The 13,644-nt window shown below is 36.7% G+C and overlaps 1 protein-coding gene across 1 annotated transcript in view; it reads left to right on the top strand.

The window, feature by feature from the left end:
- Positions 1-13,644, top strand: part of CRB1 (crumbs cell polarity complex component 1) — a 143,668-nt gene that overhangs the window by 15,358 nt on the left and 114,666 nt on the right. The window contains exons 2-3 of the mRNA XM_027074600.2: positions 5,379-5,574; positions 8,673-8,812. Coding sequence (XP_026930401.2) covers positions 5,379-5,574; positions 8,673-8,812 — 336 coding nt within the window. The remainder of the gene's footprint in view (positions 1-5,378; positions 5,575-8,672; positions 8,813-13,644) is intronic.

Below are 13,644 nucleotides of genomic sequence, written 5' to 3'. Positions count from 1 at the left end.
ACAAAGATTTTTTGATGCCACGATGAGAAGTTTTCAGTTTATCCAAATCCACTTAGGAGCTACCGGAGTATTTGATGGCCCATATGCTTTTAGAATTTCTTGAGCTTCCTGTTTTCAGCGACCTCCATCTATTCTGCCACAGCGACATGCCGATGCAGCTTCAAGTTAGTCCCTCTCCTCATCCAAAACGACTTTACCACCAAAGTTCTCACTACAACCTGCGCTTCTGATGTCTTTGCTCCGGTTGGATTCTTACCTCATCTTTAGCAGAATATTAGCCATCTGGCTTCTCCATACTCCTCCTGTCCAAAATCTCCTTCTCTATCTCGATATCTCCTTATAGGCCTAGACTTTGTGGAGAGCTCTTCTACTGATGTGCCTGCATTGTTCTCTAACCCTTCTCGTGCTTGACCTGCAATTGTTATGTTGCAGTTTTCCAGTCCTGGAAAAGCCCCCTATTGCCTTCTTTCTTTTGTCCTAATTTAAACTCTATTGATCCATCCCAATATTTACTACCAAACTTGGGCTATATATTTACTATTGCTCACTAGCTACTTATATGTCCATTGTACCCCCCCCCACCCCTTTAAAAATCGTATTTAGTATAGTGACGGCTCCAAATTTGTGCATCTCTGGCTCCTATACTCTCAGTATGCCATCTGTATTTGTTTTAACTGAGTCTGAAGCTATTCCAAATTCCCTTCCAGGGATATGTTTGTTTCCAAAGACTTCAAAACGTTTACAGTTCTGTCTACCCAGAGGAATTGAAGAAGTAATAGGAAAGAACAAATAGATTATAGGTAATACCTACCATTCATTGAGCATTTACTATAATCCAACCTTGGTATTAGCCGTGGCAGAGCAGAGCTTAGTCCTAAGTGGTCTGTCTACAAAATCCACACTCTTTCTACTCTTCCATGATGAATGGCAAAGGAAAAGAAGAAGAAGGGAAGTAATAATAGCAGGTACAATTTTTATAATTCCCTAACTCAACATGATACAAAGAGTGTGTGTTAGACTAATTGGAGAGCGCATTTGGCTGCCTTGCTTGCTTCAATAAGTATTCTCTTTAAAGCCATTTAATTTCCATCTACCCAGGTCCTGTGTAGTTTTCTCTGTTCTACCATCCTGTACAACAGTGGCTTGGGAATTATGTGTGTCCTGATGTCTTTCCAAAGTTCTATAAGGGAAGTGGAGACAGCTTCTCTCCTGGGATCCCAATACCTATCTGGGGTGATATCAAATTCCCAGCTCGCCTATGGCAAGACTGAAGAGTGTGGAACTTCTGCACCAGCTTCATTTTTGCTACATCTTTTTTTTAATGTTTTTACTTTATTTTTGAGAGAGAGAGAGAGAGTGTGGGGGAGGGGCAGAGAGAGAGGGAGACATAGAATCCAAAGCAGGCTCCAGGCTCTGAGCTGTCAGCACAGAGCCTGACGTGGGGTTCACACTCACTGACAGTGAGGTCATGAACTGAGCCGAAGTTGGATGCTCAACCGACTGAGCCACCCAGGCGCCCCCATTTTTGCTATATCTTTAACTATGTGCCTGAGGGCTGGACCCAGAACTGAACAGTCTGCTTGTTTGAATATTCTACTCAAATCTTTCCTCTCTCGGGTATGTGTATCAATTGGGTTTTGGTCAGGAAAAAAAGAACTCATTCTACGTATATCAGTTATAAAAAGTTTAAATGGGAATTAAGGGCTTATATGCAGAAAGGCTACATAGTTCGTGGGTTCTGCTGTAAAATAAAAATGTGGGGCCTCTAGTTCAAAAGTCATTAAGAACTTCGAGATGGTGACAGAAAAGCAAACCAAGAAGGAGTCTGTTAGGTTTGAATTGTGACCTCTCCCAACACACAAATTCCTCTGTTGAAGTTCTACACCCTATGTTGAAGTACCTCAGAATGTGATCTTATTTGAAAACAGATACTGCTGTTGTTGCCAATATTAGTTAAATACTTGGTTTTTCTGAACTTTTGACAGTTTGTGCAGATTGAGTAGTTCAGAGTGAAACTGTCCCTGACTGTCAGGAATTAATGACACCTTAGGTCACCTGTATTTATGTAGGGAAGCCTCTGGATTTTAGCACAGTATTAGTTTTGGTGAGTCACCAAAGCTAATGACATCAGGGGATTTTTTTTTTTCCTGTCTTATACTTTTTCTTCTTTGGGTGTGAGTTCTCCTTACCCTGTTTTTTTTTTCTCATACCCTTTCTATTTTCTTATGTTTCATATTACTAACTATTAATGAACTGCAACCATTGGTTTGGTTCCTGGATGAATTTTTGTGAAAGAATTTTAGAATTATGAATTTTCTATTTCTTAGACAATCAGCCATAGAAGTGCTACTCACTGTAACTGTATTCAATTGCTGTTGCTACATATAGTTATAATAACATGGTGCACTACTTAAAAACACTAGGCATAAAATGAATGTTTTCAGGTGGAATGGACTACAAGTACAGGTATGTTTTGAATGTTGATTAATTGTATATTGAAAGGCTATAAGCATGTGACAATAAGCATCCAAGTGAAAAATCAAAATCATAGTTATCCAGATGTTTTATCTATGAAGCCAGCATCTGGAAATACAAAAACATCTGGATGACTGGCTGTATTTACCACATTTCATCCGATTACTTTGGCATCATGCAGACGTAGACCAAATCATGTTTGTCTATGTCAGGAGCAGTGATAAACTGCAATAAAAATCATGTTGTTAAGTAATATTAAGGTAATACAAATAAATCACCCGAAAGTCACTAGTTGAATTTGAAATTATATCTAAACTATTGAAACACATTCTTGTATGTACATCGCGATTTCTTTATTTGGGCTACAGTTTATAAGAGGAGCTTCAGAATTTAAAATAATGGCTTATAATGTATTTCTGAAGCACGAGGAAGTGATCCGGGTGTATTGCAGATGAATATATGAATTTGATTGGAGTTATGAAATAAAATTTGGAAAAGTTTTAGCAAGTTTTAAACCACTGGTTTGGCTTTGTATGTTAATCCTCTGCAGCAAATATAGATGGCTAAGATACCAAAGGTATTAGTCTAATGTCATATAGGCAAAGGCACTATGGAAAAGTGGATTGGCAAAAGGACGGGAATAGGTGGTGATAGGAATCGAAGAAACACAGTCATTGAAGAGCTATGGGACACAGACAAGTCAATGTACCTTAAAGGAGTTCGAATGAAACACAAGAATGTACATAAAATCACCTTGCCTTGACACCGCATATGGCAGGTGTCGAGTAAGTGGCAGTTGCCCTCTGCTCACAGAGCACTATGGAAATCCACATCGACCAAACGTTCCTGGGTGGGCATAGTTCACTTTGCTTAAAGTTATGACTGATTCTGTGTGGACAGCTTGGAGTCTGGAGCCTGTTTCAGATTCTTTGTCTCCCTCTGTCTCTGCTCCTCCCCTGCTCACACTGTCTCTCTTTCAAAAATAAATTAAAAAAAAATTTTTTTAAAAAGGTTATGATTGATCGTTGTCATTTCAGGGGAGGTAATTTTGTGCCTTGTAGTTACTGAGGACTAACCCATTATCATTTTAGTTGCTATATATGTCTAAAAAATAATTGTAAGAAAAAATATTTTAACAAATTTATTTTTGTCTTACATCTTGGAAAACAGAGATGTTATTGTATTATTTTACATGGCAGAAATGAAGATGCTAAAACATTGCTGAAAAGCCATTTCAGAGAGAGAATGAGAATGAAAATACATGTGTTCCACTGGCCAGTTCAGTGTTCGTTCCCTTGACCTTAGTTATGCCAAGTAAAATAGTTATGATTGATCTCAATCCCAGATTGGGTAAGAAATAGCCTGGCCTCAAATGGCAAGCCGTTTACCTAACAACAAATACTGTTCCACAGCTTTATATTTTTATCAATATAAAATTTAATTTTTAAGTTTTTTTCTTCTCAAAAAACAATCAAATTTAATATGCTGGGATCCCTTTCAACTTAGGTATTTATAGAATCTAGTCACAGTTGTAAATGGTCAGCAGTGTTAGGATATGCTACTGCTTTTTTCTGTCAGGAAAGAGGGCACATTCTCAGACTACTAGCAACTTATGAGTCATTTGAAAATCCCTCAATATCATTTTAATACATAATCTATTATCCTGGGTTGTAGGAATAGAAATAAAGATAGGTAAATATAGATATTTCCCCTTTTGTGTCTTTTAAAACATGTATGCAAATTTGATTATGGTATATCAAATATTATTTTGATAGAGTCAGTAAGGTGGTTTGTTATCTCCATGTGACTACTTTTATAAGTCTTAAACATATTTTGCATAGTAAATACTCATTTACAATTTTGGAGAGAATAAATAGAGATTATTCATGTAAATTACCTTAAAATGAAGTAGCTTCTTTTAAAACATTTTTTTAATGTTTGTTTATTATTTTTGAGATAGAGACAGAGTGCGAGCAGGGGAAGGGCAGAGAGAGAGGGAGACACAGAATCTGAAGCAGGCTCTAGGCTCTGAGCTGTCAGCACAAAGCCCGATGCGGGACTCGAACTCACCAACTGTGAGATCACTACCTGAGCTGAGGTCGGACGCTTAACTGACTGAGCCAACCAGGTGCCCCAAAATGAAGTAGCTTATACTAATTATATTATGTCACAAACTGATTTCCTATTTAAAAGTAGTATTTTACAACACTATGGAAATTTTAAATTTAAAATATGTCTATGCAGAAGGAGCACTTAAGGAAATAATTGCACATCATATTTGTACAATAAATATAGAAGGACCAAGTATTGTTTTTTTCCCTCTGGCAGCATTTAGTACCACCTACTATCATAAGCATTTCAGAACACATTGTAATTGTAATAATAATCCTATGAGGTAATTACAAGTAGTGGTCCCATTTTTCAGGTGCAGAGACTGAGATATGGAAAGATTAAGGAATTGCCAAAGATCACACAGCCAATAAGTGGCTGTGCCAGGATTCCACAGTGGGTCATTTGGCTTTGGAGTGTGAGCTTGCACCCACTCCCCTTACGATGCCTAACTAACTGCTTAAAAATAATGAAGAAAATTGACCGGTCCCTATAAAGCTTCCAACAAAAGTACAGTTAACAATAACTTTATTCTAAAAATGACTTGTTTCAACAGATTAAAAAGCCACAAGCTGTTGTATCCAATAGTTCTTTGTAAGTAACAGCTGCTCTGCATTGTGCAACTTCCCACAAGCATGCCAGAAAGTTAATATCAATTACAATTAAAGAGGAAAATTATTTTGGGTAATATAAGATTTGACAAAAAGCCTTGGTAAATAAAGCACTGGCAAAGAGCTAAAATATTAACGCTGTGCTAAAACTTTTCCTTTTTTCTGTGCCGACTTTCTTAAAAGGTGTGAACTGTGAAATGGAAGTTGATGAATGTTGGTCCCAACCCTGCCTAAATGGTGCAACCTGTCATGATGCTCTGGGGGCTTATTTCTGTGACTGTCCCACTGGATTCCTTGGTGATCACTGCGAACTCAGTACTGATGAATGTGCCAGTCAGCCGTGTCTCCATGGAGGGCTGTGCATAGATGGACACAATAGGTACGTTTTCTTCTGTGTTTGGGCGATTGGCTTAGAGAGAACTCACTGACCAACCAAGCACTACTGTACCTCTCTGGGGATTTTGGAGAGCTCATGTCCTCAGCTGAAGATGTTCACACTGCTTTCCACTTTATTTTTTTATTTTTATTTTTTAATGTTTATTTTTGAGAGAGAGAAAGAGACAGAACGTGAGCAGGGGAGGGGCAGAGAGAGAGGGAGACACAGAATCTGAAGCAGCCTCCAGGCTCTGAGCTGTCAGCACAGGGCCCGATAGGGGGCTCAAACCCATGAACTGTGAGATCATGGCCTGGGCCGAAGTCAGAACCAACTGAGCCACCCAGGAATCCCTGCTTTGCACTTTAAATGACAAAAACTTGTAACATTCAGATTTTACTCAAAAATTCATCCTTTAGAGGTCATTTGTCCCAAGAGTGAGAATTTTCCAAGTCACTCTGGTAATCTAGGACTGTTTATATTACAAAAAAAAATGCCAACTTTTCAATTCCACTAAACTTGTTATAGATAGGGAAAGTGCAAAAACAAAGTTATAGATTATTCTATATGTGAATATAAGGTGGTATTTACATAATTACAAGCATATAAATCAAGTGATGAAAAATAAGTCCTTTAGAAATTGTATATAAACAGTGTTGGAAAAGGCAGTGATATCAAATTGATTGTATCTTGAATGTCCAGGTGTTTGGAGACTTGGGTGAATACTTTTGAGAGAGTAGACTGGCGAGAAGTAGCTATGTGAATCTGCTCCGAAGTCGATTCTATCATTGACTTTTCAGCCGATTCTATCATTGGCCTTTAATTTATTATTTAAAATAATAAATAAATAAATAAACCTTACTGCAATATAAATAATAAATGTAGGTGATGGTAATTGATTATATATAAAATATTTTTTTTTTAAATGTTTATTTTTGAAGGAGAGGGAGAGGGAGAGAGAGACAGAGACAGAGACAGCTAGTGGGGAGGGGCAGAAAGAGAGGGAGACACAGAAGCTGAAGCAGGCTCTAGGCTCTGAGCTGTCAGCACAGAGTCTGATGCGGGGCTTGAACTTAGAAACCGTGAGATCATGACCTGAGCCAAAGTCAGAATCTTAACCGACTGAGTCACTCAGGTGCCCCTATAGAAAATAGTTTAAAAAGAACTTTCTAATACCTCTTTAAACCACAAATACCGAATTATCAAATGCGTGGCAATTTGAACAACATTAGTATTTAATGTTTTGTTGGATCCTTCAGCAGCTCAGTGGAAGGCAAGCTGAGCATTCATATTTTCACATTACATTAGATGTCCAAAGTTCAGGGAAGTTAGGTGACTCCCACAAGTTCACACAGTTAATTCTTTGTAGAAGAAAGACTAGAATCCAATTCTTCTTTATTTAATAAGTAAGATCCAGTATGTCCCAAATCTAAGTTTCAAAGAGAATCAGACTCGAAAGGGGAGGAGTAAAAGGCACATGTACTTCAAATATATCCAGCAAAATAATGTGATTTTAAATAGAACAATGTAGTTGTGTGTTTCTTTTGTAAACTCTAAAGTATAACTTTTAATCACATTTCACGTCTTGACTCTGACTTTCAGTTTTACCCAAATCATTCTCCAGTGACAAGAATCTATATTCCCCAAGGCAGATTAATGACCAACATGTAGACTGACCAGAATGGAAGTTTCCACACATGTACTGCAGAGGAAGAGCAGGAGGTCCCCCCATCCATGCTTTACTGCCTCCAGAAAACATCAGGACAGAAAATACACAAAGCTTTTGCTTCCTATGGAGATGCAAACAAAACAAGGCTACTGAACCTTGCCACCTTTCAATTCTTTGTGTAATGTGCCATGGATAATTTTTCTGTTTTACCCTTCTCTCTCTTAGTACCTAAATTTTGGGAAGATGAGTACAAGGTCAACAAATACAACCTGACTTTAGTTTCCCACAACAAAAATGAACACATTTTCTATGAGGTTTATGGGAAGGTCAGAAACTATACACCCAAGAAACAAAAAACAAACAAGTTTCTTGTAGACCAAAGGGATATTCAAATAGAGTTTCCAGGAATTGGGGCCCACTAGCCAGCCTCTAATACAGGGCTCTTGTCTCTAATGTCTTATATATAGTAGATTTTTAGTAAGTATTTTAATTAGTAAGAGGATTTCTCACTAGCAATACATAACAAATTATAGTGACATTACATTTGCTAATATTTCAGTTTCCTTAGTGAAATCTTCTTATCTGTGTTTGGTGGTAAACATTCACACAAGCCATAGTGAACAGAACTCTAAGTCTTTATAAGTTCATAGGTGTTCTTTCCCCTAGACCTTCATTTCATCAAAGCCGAGTGTGCAACCCCATGTTTTTATAATACTAAATCCTTGAGGAGATCCCATATAAATTAAAAGCTCCTCTTGATAAAGTCGACAAGTATCCCCATCAGATTTGTGTTTTGAGTCTCTCAGATGATCTCACTCAACCAATGAATGGATAGAAATAGCAAGACTAAAATATTCCTGTAATCTAAAAATAAGAGAACGTAAGTCACAATTTATATAATGAGGGCTTTTCCTGTTTTTTTAAATAATTTATTGTTTCATTTTTCATAAGGGACCTTATTAATGGGCTGTAAATATAAAAGAGCACCACAGTGGTATAAATCATTCTCTACTGCCTTCACAAATATTAACAACTTTATTTAGTACTACTTAGTAATAATTTATTCAGTGTTTTCTGATGTTTCAGATACCGTGTCTATTCTTTCTGTGCACATTCGATTATCACAATAACCCTGTGACATAGGTACTATTGTCTTCAATTTATGGATGAGGAAACTGAAGCAAATAATCATGGTTTCCAAATAATCTTGCATGAAATTTTTAAAGATTATCATAAATTTTAAAAGATAATCAGGTACCAGTATGGAAATACATAACGTGTTCAGGTTTGTAGAGATAATTCCCCAGAGTTTTTGAGACAAGTGTTAAAGCCATGCCCGGGGTCTCAGACTGATGGACAGGGGAAGAGACAGGATAAAGGTACTTGATCTCAATATGACCAAGAGTTGATGTGAAAATTTCATTTTACTCTCCAGCTATAGCTGTAACTGCATGGATAGTGGATTCACAGGGACACATTGTGAGACCCTGATGCCTCTATGTTGGTCAAAACCCTGTCACAATAATGCTACATGTGAGGACAGTGATGACAATTACACTTGTCACTGCTGGCCTGGTAAGTGACAAAATATCTTCCACCAACTTTTTTTTTTTTTTTTTTTTTTTGCTTAGAGTAAAAACAAACCACTTATGGCAAATGTAAACTAAAAAAAATCTTACTGTTAAAGGTTTAAAAGCAACTCTTTCTTCTAGATTCTGTTTTTAATTAAGTTATTTTTTATTGTTTATTTATTTTTGAGAGAGAGAAAGAGAGTGTGAACAGGGGAGGGGCAGAGAGAGAGAGAGAGAGAGAGGGAGACACAGAATCTGAAGCAGGCTCCAGAATCTGAAGCAGGCTCCAAGCTCTGAGCTGTCAGCACAGAGCCCAATGTGGGACTCAAACCCACGGGCCACGAGATCATGACCTGAGCTGAAGTCGGACACTTAACCGAGTGAGCCACCCAGGCATCCCACTAGTTATCATTGTTCAACTGAATTCTTCATTGCTCACACATACCTACTGCTACACTATGCATTGTCTAAAGTAGGTTACCACGCGCCTAATCGTTAGAACCATCTAGAGGAAACAGAGAGGGAAAAATGAATAGAAGAATCAATTTTAGCATGGTCTTCATGGAGAAAAATTCACTTGAAGATGCTTCCTTTTCTTCCAAGATATTTTCACTGATACCTAGAATATATTGAAACCCATGAAACAATATTAAAACCCTAGGAGACTGTATTATATTTCATAGTCAACATAATTACAATGGTCCCACAGAGGGTATAGAATGATTATTCCAGAAATAGGTGTATTCTCCTCAGCATTTATAATATAATTGAGATTATTAGTTTAATATACATAAACCATAACTGAAAATTACACATAAAGGGTAATTAGGCTAGAATGTAGAGGTAATACCAGAATCAGTAGAAAACATTATATAACACTTGAGCCAACAAGTCACCTGTGAATATTGCTGTTAGTTTTATCAAAAAAAAACTGCTTAACATATTTTTAATCTAATTCTCACTGGGATTTCACTGATAGAAATAAGAGAGCATTTCATGTCTTCTTTCTTGATCCACTGGAAAATAATGATAAACATATGATTATTTAAAATCTTGTTACAAGCTTACTAATCATCTATCCCCTTCTGCCTTTCATTTTACTGTCTCAGGAAAAAGTAATCCTGTGGTTGGGGAGGAAGCATGGAGACTGGGGTCAAGTTGTTAGTAGCTTCCTATCGAAAGGCATCTCACTACCTAAGGGACATTTAATATGCTTTGGCTAAATGTATTTCATAGGTAAAACAAACAAACAAGTAAACGTGAAAATGTAAAAGGAGGTTTGGAATTCGGTGGTTCGGAAATCTTTGTAGGTTGTGTCTGCCCACTTCCAGGTAATGAACGGGGCATGTTTTGTTATCCTTTGGTCATTGGCTTGATTTACATACTCAAAATATTCCAAAATGTGTTTTTCACATTCTTGTCATCAATCAGCACTCAACATTCACACAACGCCCTGTAAAGGATCTCTATCTGGAAGCAGAGGTAGAATGGACAGTTTGGGAATAGAACAAATCCATCACTTCTTAACTGAGTGACCTAGTTGGTCCCCTCTTCATTCTTCAGCTCCTCATCTGTAAATGAGGGATGAAAAATGACTTGTAGTATTAAGAAGAATAAAATTATAAAAGTAGAGCCTGGAACATATTAGGTACTCAGAAAAAAAAAAGCAACTATTGTTACGTACCAGGTTCTACAACAGGAGGTAGGAATTACATATGAGAATATTTTCTGTTCTCTAGAGGGTTTGTAATGAAGTCAGGCAGTTAAGAAGACCTACCTTAAAAAAGACAAATCAATATGTGTTCCACTCATTCATGGATTCAATCATTTAAACCACATGGAGTTCAGTATAATTTATATATATCAAGGGTCTGGAATCAAAAAGACATGGTCCCTTTTTCCAAGGAATTTAAATTCTAGTTGGGAGACAGTGTGAAAAAATGTGTATAGTATGATTTTTGGTACAATAAAAAGCTATAATAAATTCTGTAACAGGGAATAAAGGGAGAGGTAGAGAGATGGCCTGACCCAATAGGCAGCATTTTAGAAAATTTGAAAGATCACTAAGCATATTCCAGAAATGTACTCACTGGCTGTGTGATATTGGACAAGAAACTTTACTTCTCTGAGCTTCAGTTTCCCCATCTGCAAAGCAAAGATGATAATGACATCCTCTTCACAGAGTTGCTTTAGAGATAAATCCAGTAATATATATAAAGTTCCTAGCTCAGCCTAGACCATAGTAAGCACTCAGTAAATGTTAACTAGGTACCAAAATTAGGAGACTGAGTGTTCTAGACCCCCATGGCTAGCACATAGCAGCCCATTATTTGTCTAGGGAAAGAAGAGAAGGAGGAAAAGGAGGACAGAAGGAAGAAAGGGCTGCAGGCACACATGGAAAGGAGCTTATCCAATTGTAGAACTTTAAATGATTGTTCCAAAATGCTGGACTACATAGGGTTGGCTGGTGGTAGACAGCTGGGGCTGGGGGACAAGACAGGGCTCAAGCCAGATCACATACTGTTTGTCTGCCCTGCACACTGTGGGGCAGAGAGATACCATAACCTGACCTGTTGATTTAAAAAGAACTCTTTGGAACTTTAGTGGAAGATGATTGAGAGAAATAAAATGAAAGGCAGGGAGTCTAGCTTAAAAAATGTGCACTATTTTAAGAGATAAGGCTATTTGCCAGAACTACAACTTCATGTCAAGAGAGACATGATGTGGAAATTAAGAAAGGGGCACAGACTTAGGGCAGGTCTGCATCTGAGTTTCTTTCTTGGGTGAGTGGAACAATGGTGATTTTGCCCAGATAGAAAATTCAGAATTTCCTTATACCCTATTCTTACTGTTACATATAAAGAGAAGATTTGATGCTACAAGCTACCCTGTATCTAAGAAACAAGACCACCACAACTGAAGGCAATGGCAAGAACCCACCACTGTAATTGCCTGGGGTCCTTATGTCAAAAGTAATTAATTACAAGAAGTGTCATTCATTTTAAATGCTTATCTTAAAAGTTTTCATGTTACCCAGGTAAGATCGGATTTGTTTAAAAAAAGATAAACATAAGAACCCTGGGGACTTGACTCAATATCATATTGTTTCTTCATACAAAGTTTATGGAGAAACTTGTTAAAACTATTGAATATAGCCTTGGCTGAAGGAATCTATTTATATACATAGTTAAAGGGAGCAGCAGACAGAATTCCCACAGGGCCCCAGTGGTGGGGACAGGGCTGGGAAGACCGTAAATCAGAACCTTCCTAATGTTCACTGTAGGAATAGGATAATATATGAGTCAGAAAGCAAAAAAAGATTTATGAAGGCTTTAAATTACTTCCTAACCTGGCCTGCACATGAGTCTTGAGACTCCGAGAAGAAAATTGAAAATAGTTGGAACGTTCTTCAATAAGTTCACTGTAGCACAATAAATACCAGTTTACAAAAACTTGTAAAAAAGTAGATATTCAGGTTTAAGAGACATAGGGTTCTTGGGGGGAGGTCACCACAAAGGATTGTGATCTGACATGTGCTTTTAGTTTCCTTTTTCATCTAAGTGTCTTCTTCAGATGACTGAGACAGACCCCAAGGGTCATATGTGACATATGTATTATACTGTTGAGCAACAGAATTTATGTTGTGGTTATGATTTGACATATGAACCCATTCAGGTTTTTTATTAAAATTACAAAATGAGCAATTATATCATGTTTTGATTATTTACTTATTAATAGTCAATTCTCTAATTTACTTGAAAAACTAGAATTATAATTTAAATAGTTATTGCTGTTTGACTCTCATTCAGTCGTTGATTGCAAGTCTACTATTTATGCATTGCTCAGTATTGGAAGGGTGAATAAATAAAAAGCAGTCCCTGCTTTTGTGGAGCTTAAAGTCTATTGAGGGAAGCAACTATACATAAAAATAACAAAAATAATAAAAATTATTATATGAGTAATGAAAGAAATAACTGGGTGATATGAGAGAAAACGAAGGGATCATACTTAGATCTGTTCATGAGGAAAAGTCATTCTGAGAAAAGTCATACAAGATTAAGTCTCAAAACTAAGCATTAGCCAACCATGGTCTTGGAGGAGGATATTCTAGTAGAGGGAACCGTGTCATAAAGGCCTTGGGGGAGAAGATATTCTAGGGAAGGAATTTAGAGATGGGATGGAGGCCAGATAATAAAAGGCATTTTAGGTTAGAGATTTTGAATTTTATTTTGTGTGAAAGCAGAAGCCATTGGATGATTTTAAAATAAAGAAATACCATGATCAGATTTATAAGTTTTATAATTTTGGATTGTAAATTTAAAAACATATTTCTCAGAGGAGTTAAGTGACATTACAAAGATCTTTAGTTGACTGTGAAGTCACTTGTATTATAGATCAAATTATGTTCCTTTAAGAACTTCGTATATCAGCTTATATATGTATAGTGCTATATAAATAATCTTATAAATCAATAGGAAAGACAGTCTAATGGGAAAAACAAGAAAAAGTCATGAAATGATTTTTTTTAATTTGCAGAAAAGTTAAATTCAGTAGTAACTGGGGAAAATGTAAACCCAAATAGCAATGAAGTATTATTTTTTTATCTAACCAACTGTTAAAAAATTTTATTTGGTAATAGCAAATGTTGGCAAGGACTTGGAGCTATATGCACAGTCATCCAGTGCTAGTAAGTACATAGATGGTAAAACTACTCCAGGTTTTTATCCGTATCTATTAAAATAAATGTATATAACCTATAACCTAGAAATTCCACCTCTAGGCATAGACCCCAGTGTTATACTCAGATATTTGCTCAAGCATGAATATATAATGATA

Source organism: Acinonyx jubatus, chromosome E4, assembly GCF_027475565.1.
Source record: "Acinonyx jubatus isolate Ajub_Pintada_27869175 chromosome E4, VMU_Ajub_asm_v1.0, whole genome shotgun sequence".
NCBI classification, from domain to species: domain Eukaryota; kingdom Metazoa; phylum Chordata; class Mammalia; order Carnivora; family Felidae; genus Acinonyx; species Acinonyx jubatus.
The sequence above is the reverse complement of the archived record's forward strand: the minus strand, read 5'-3'. Positions and strand labels throughout refer to the sequence as shown.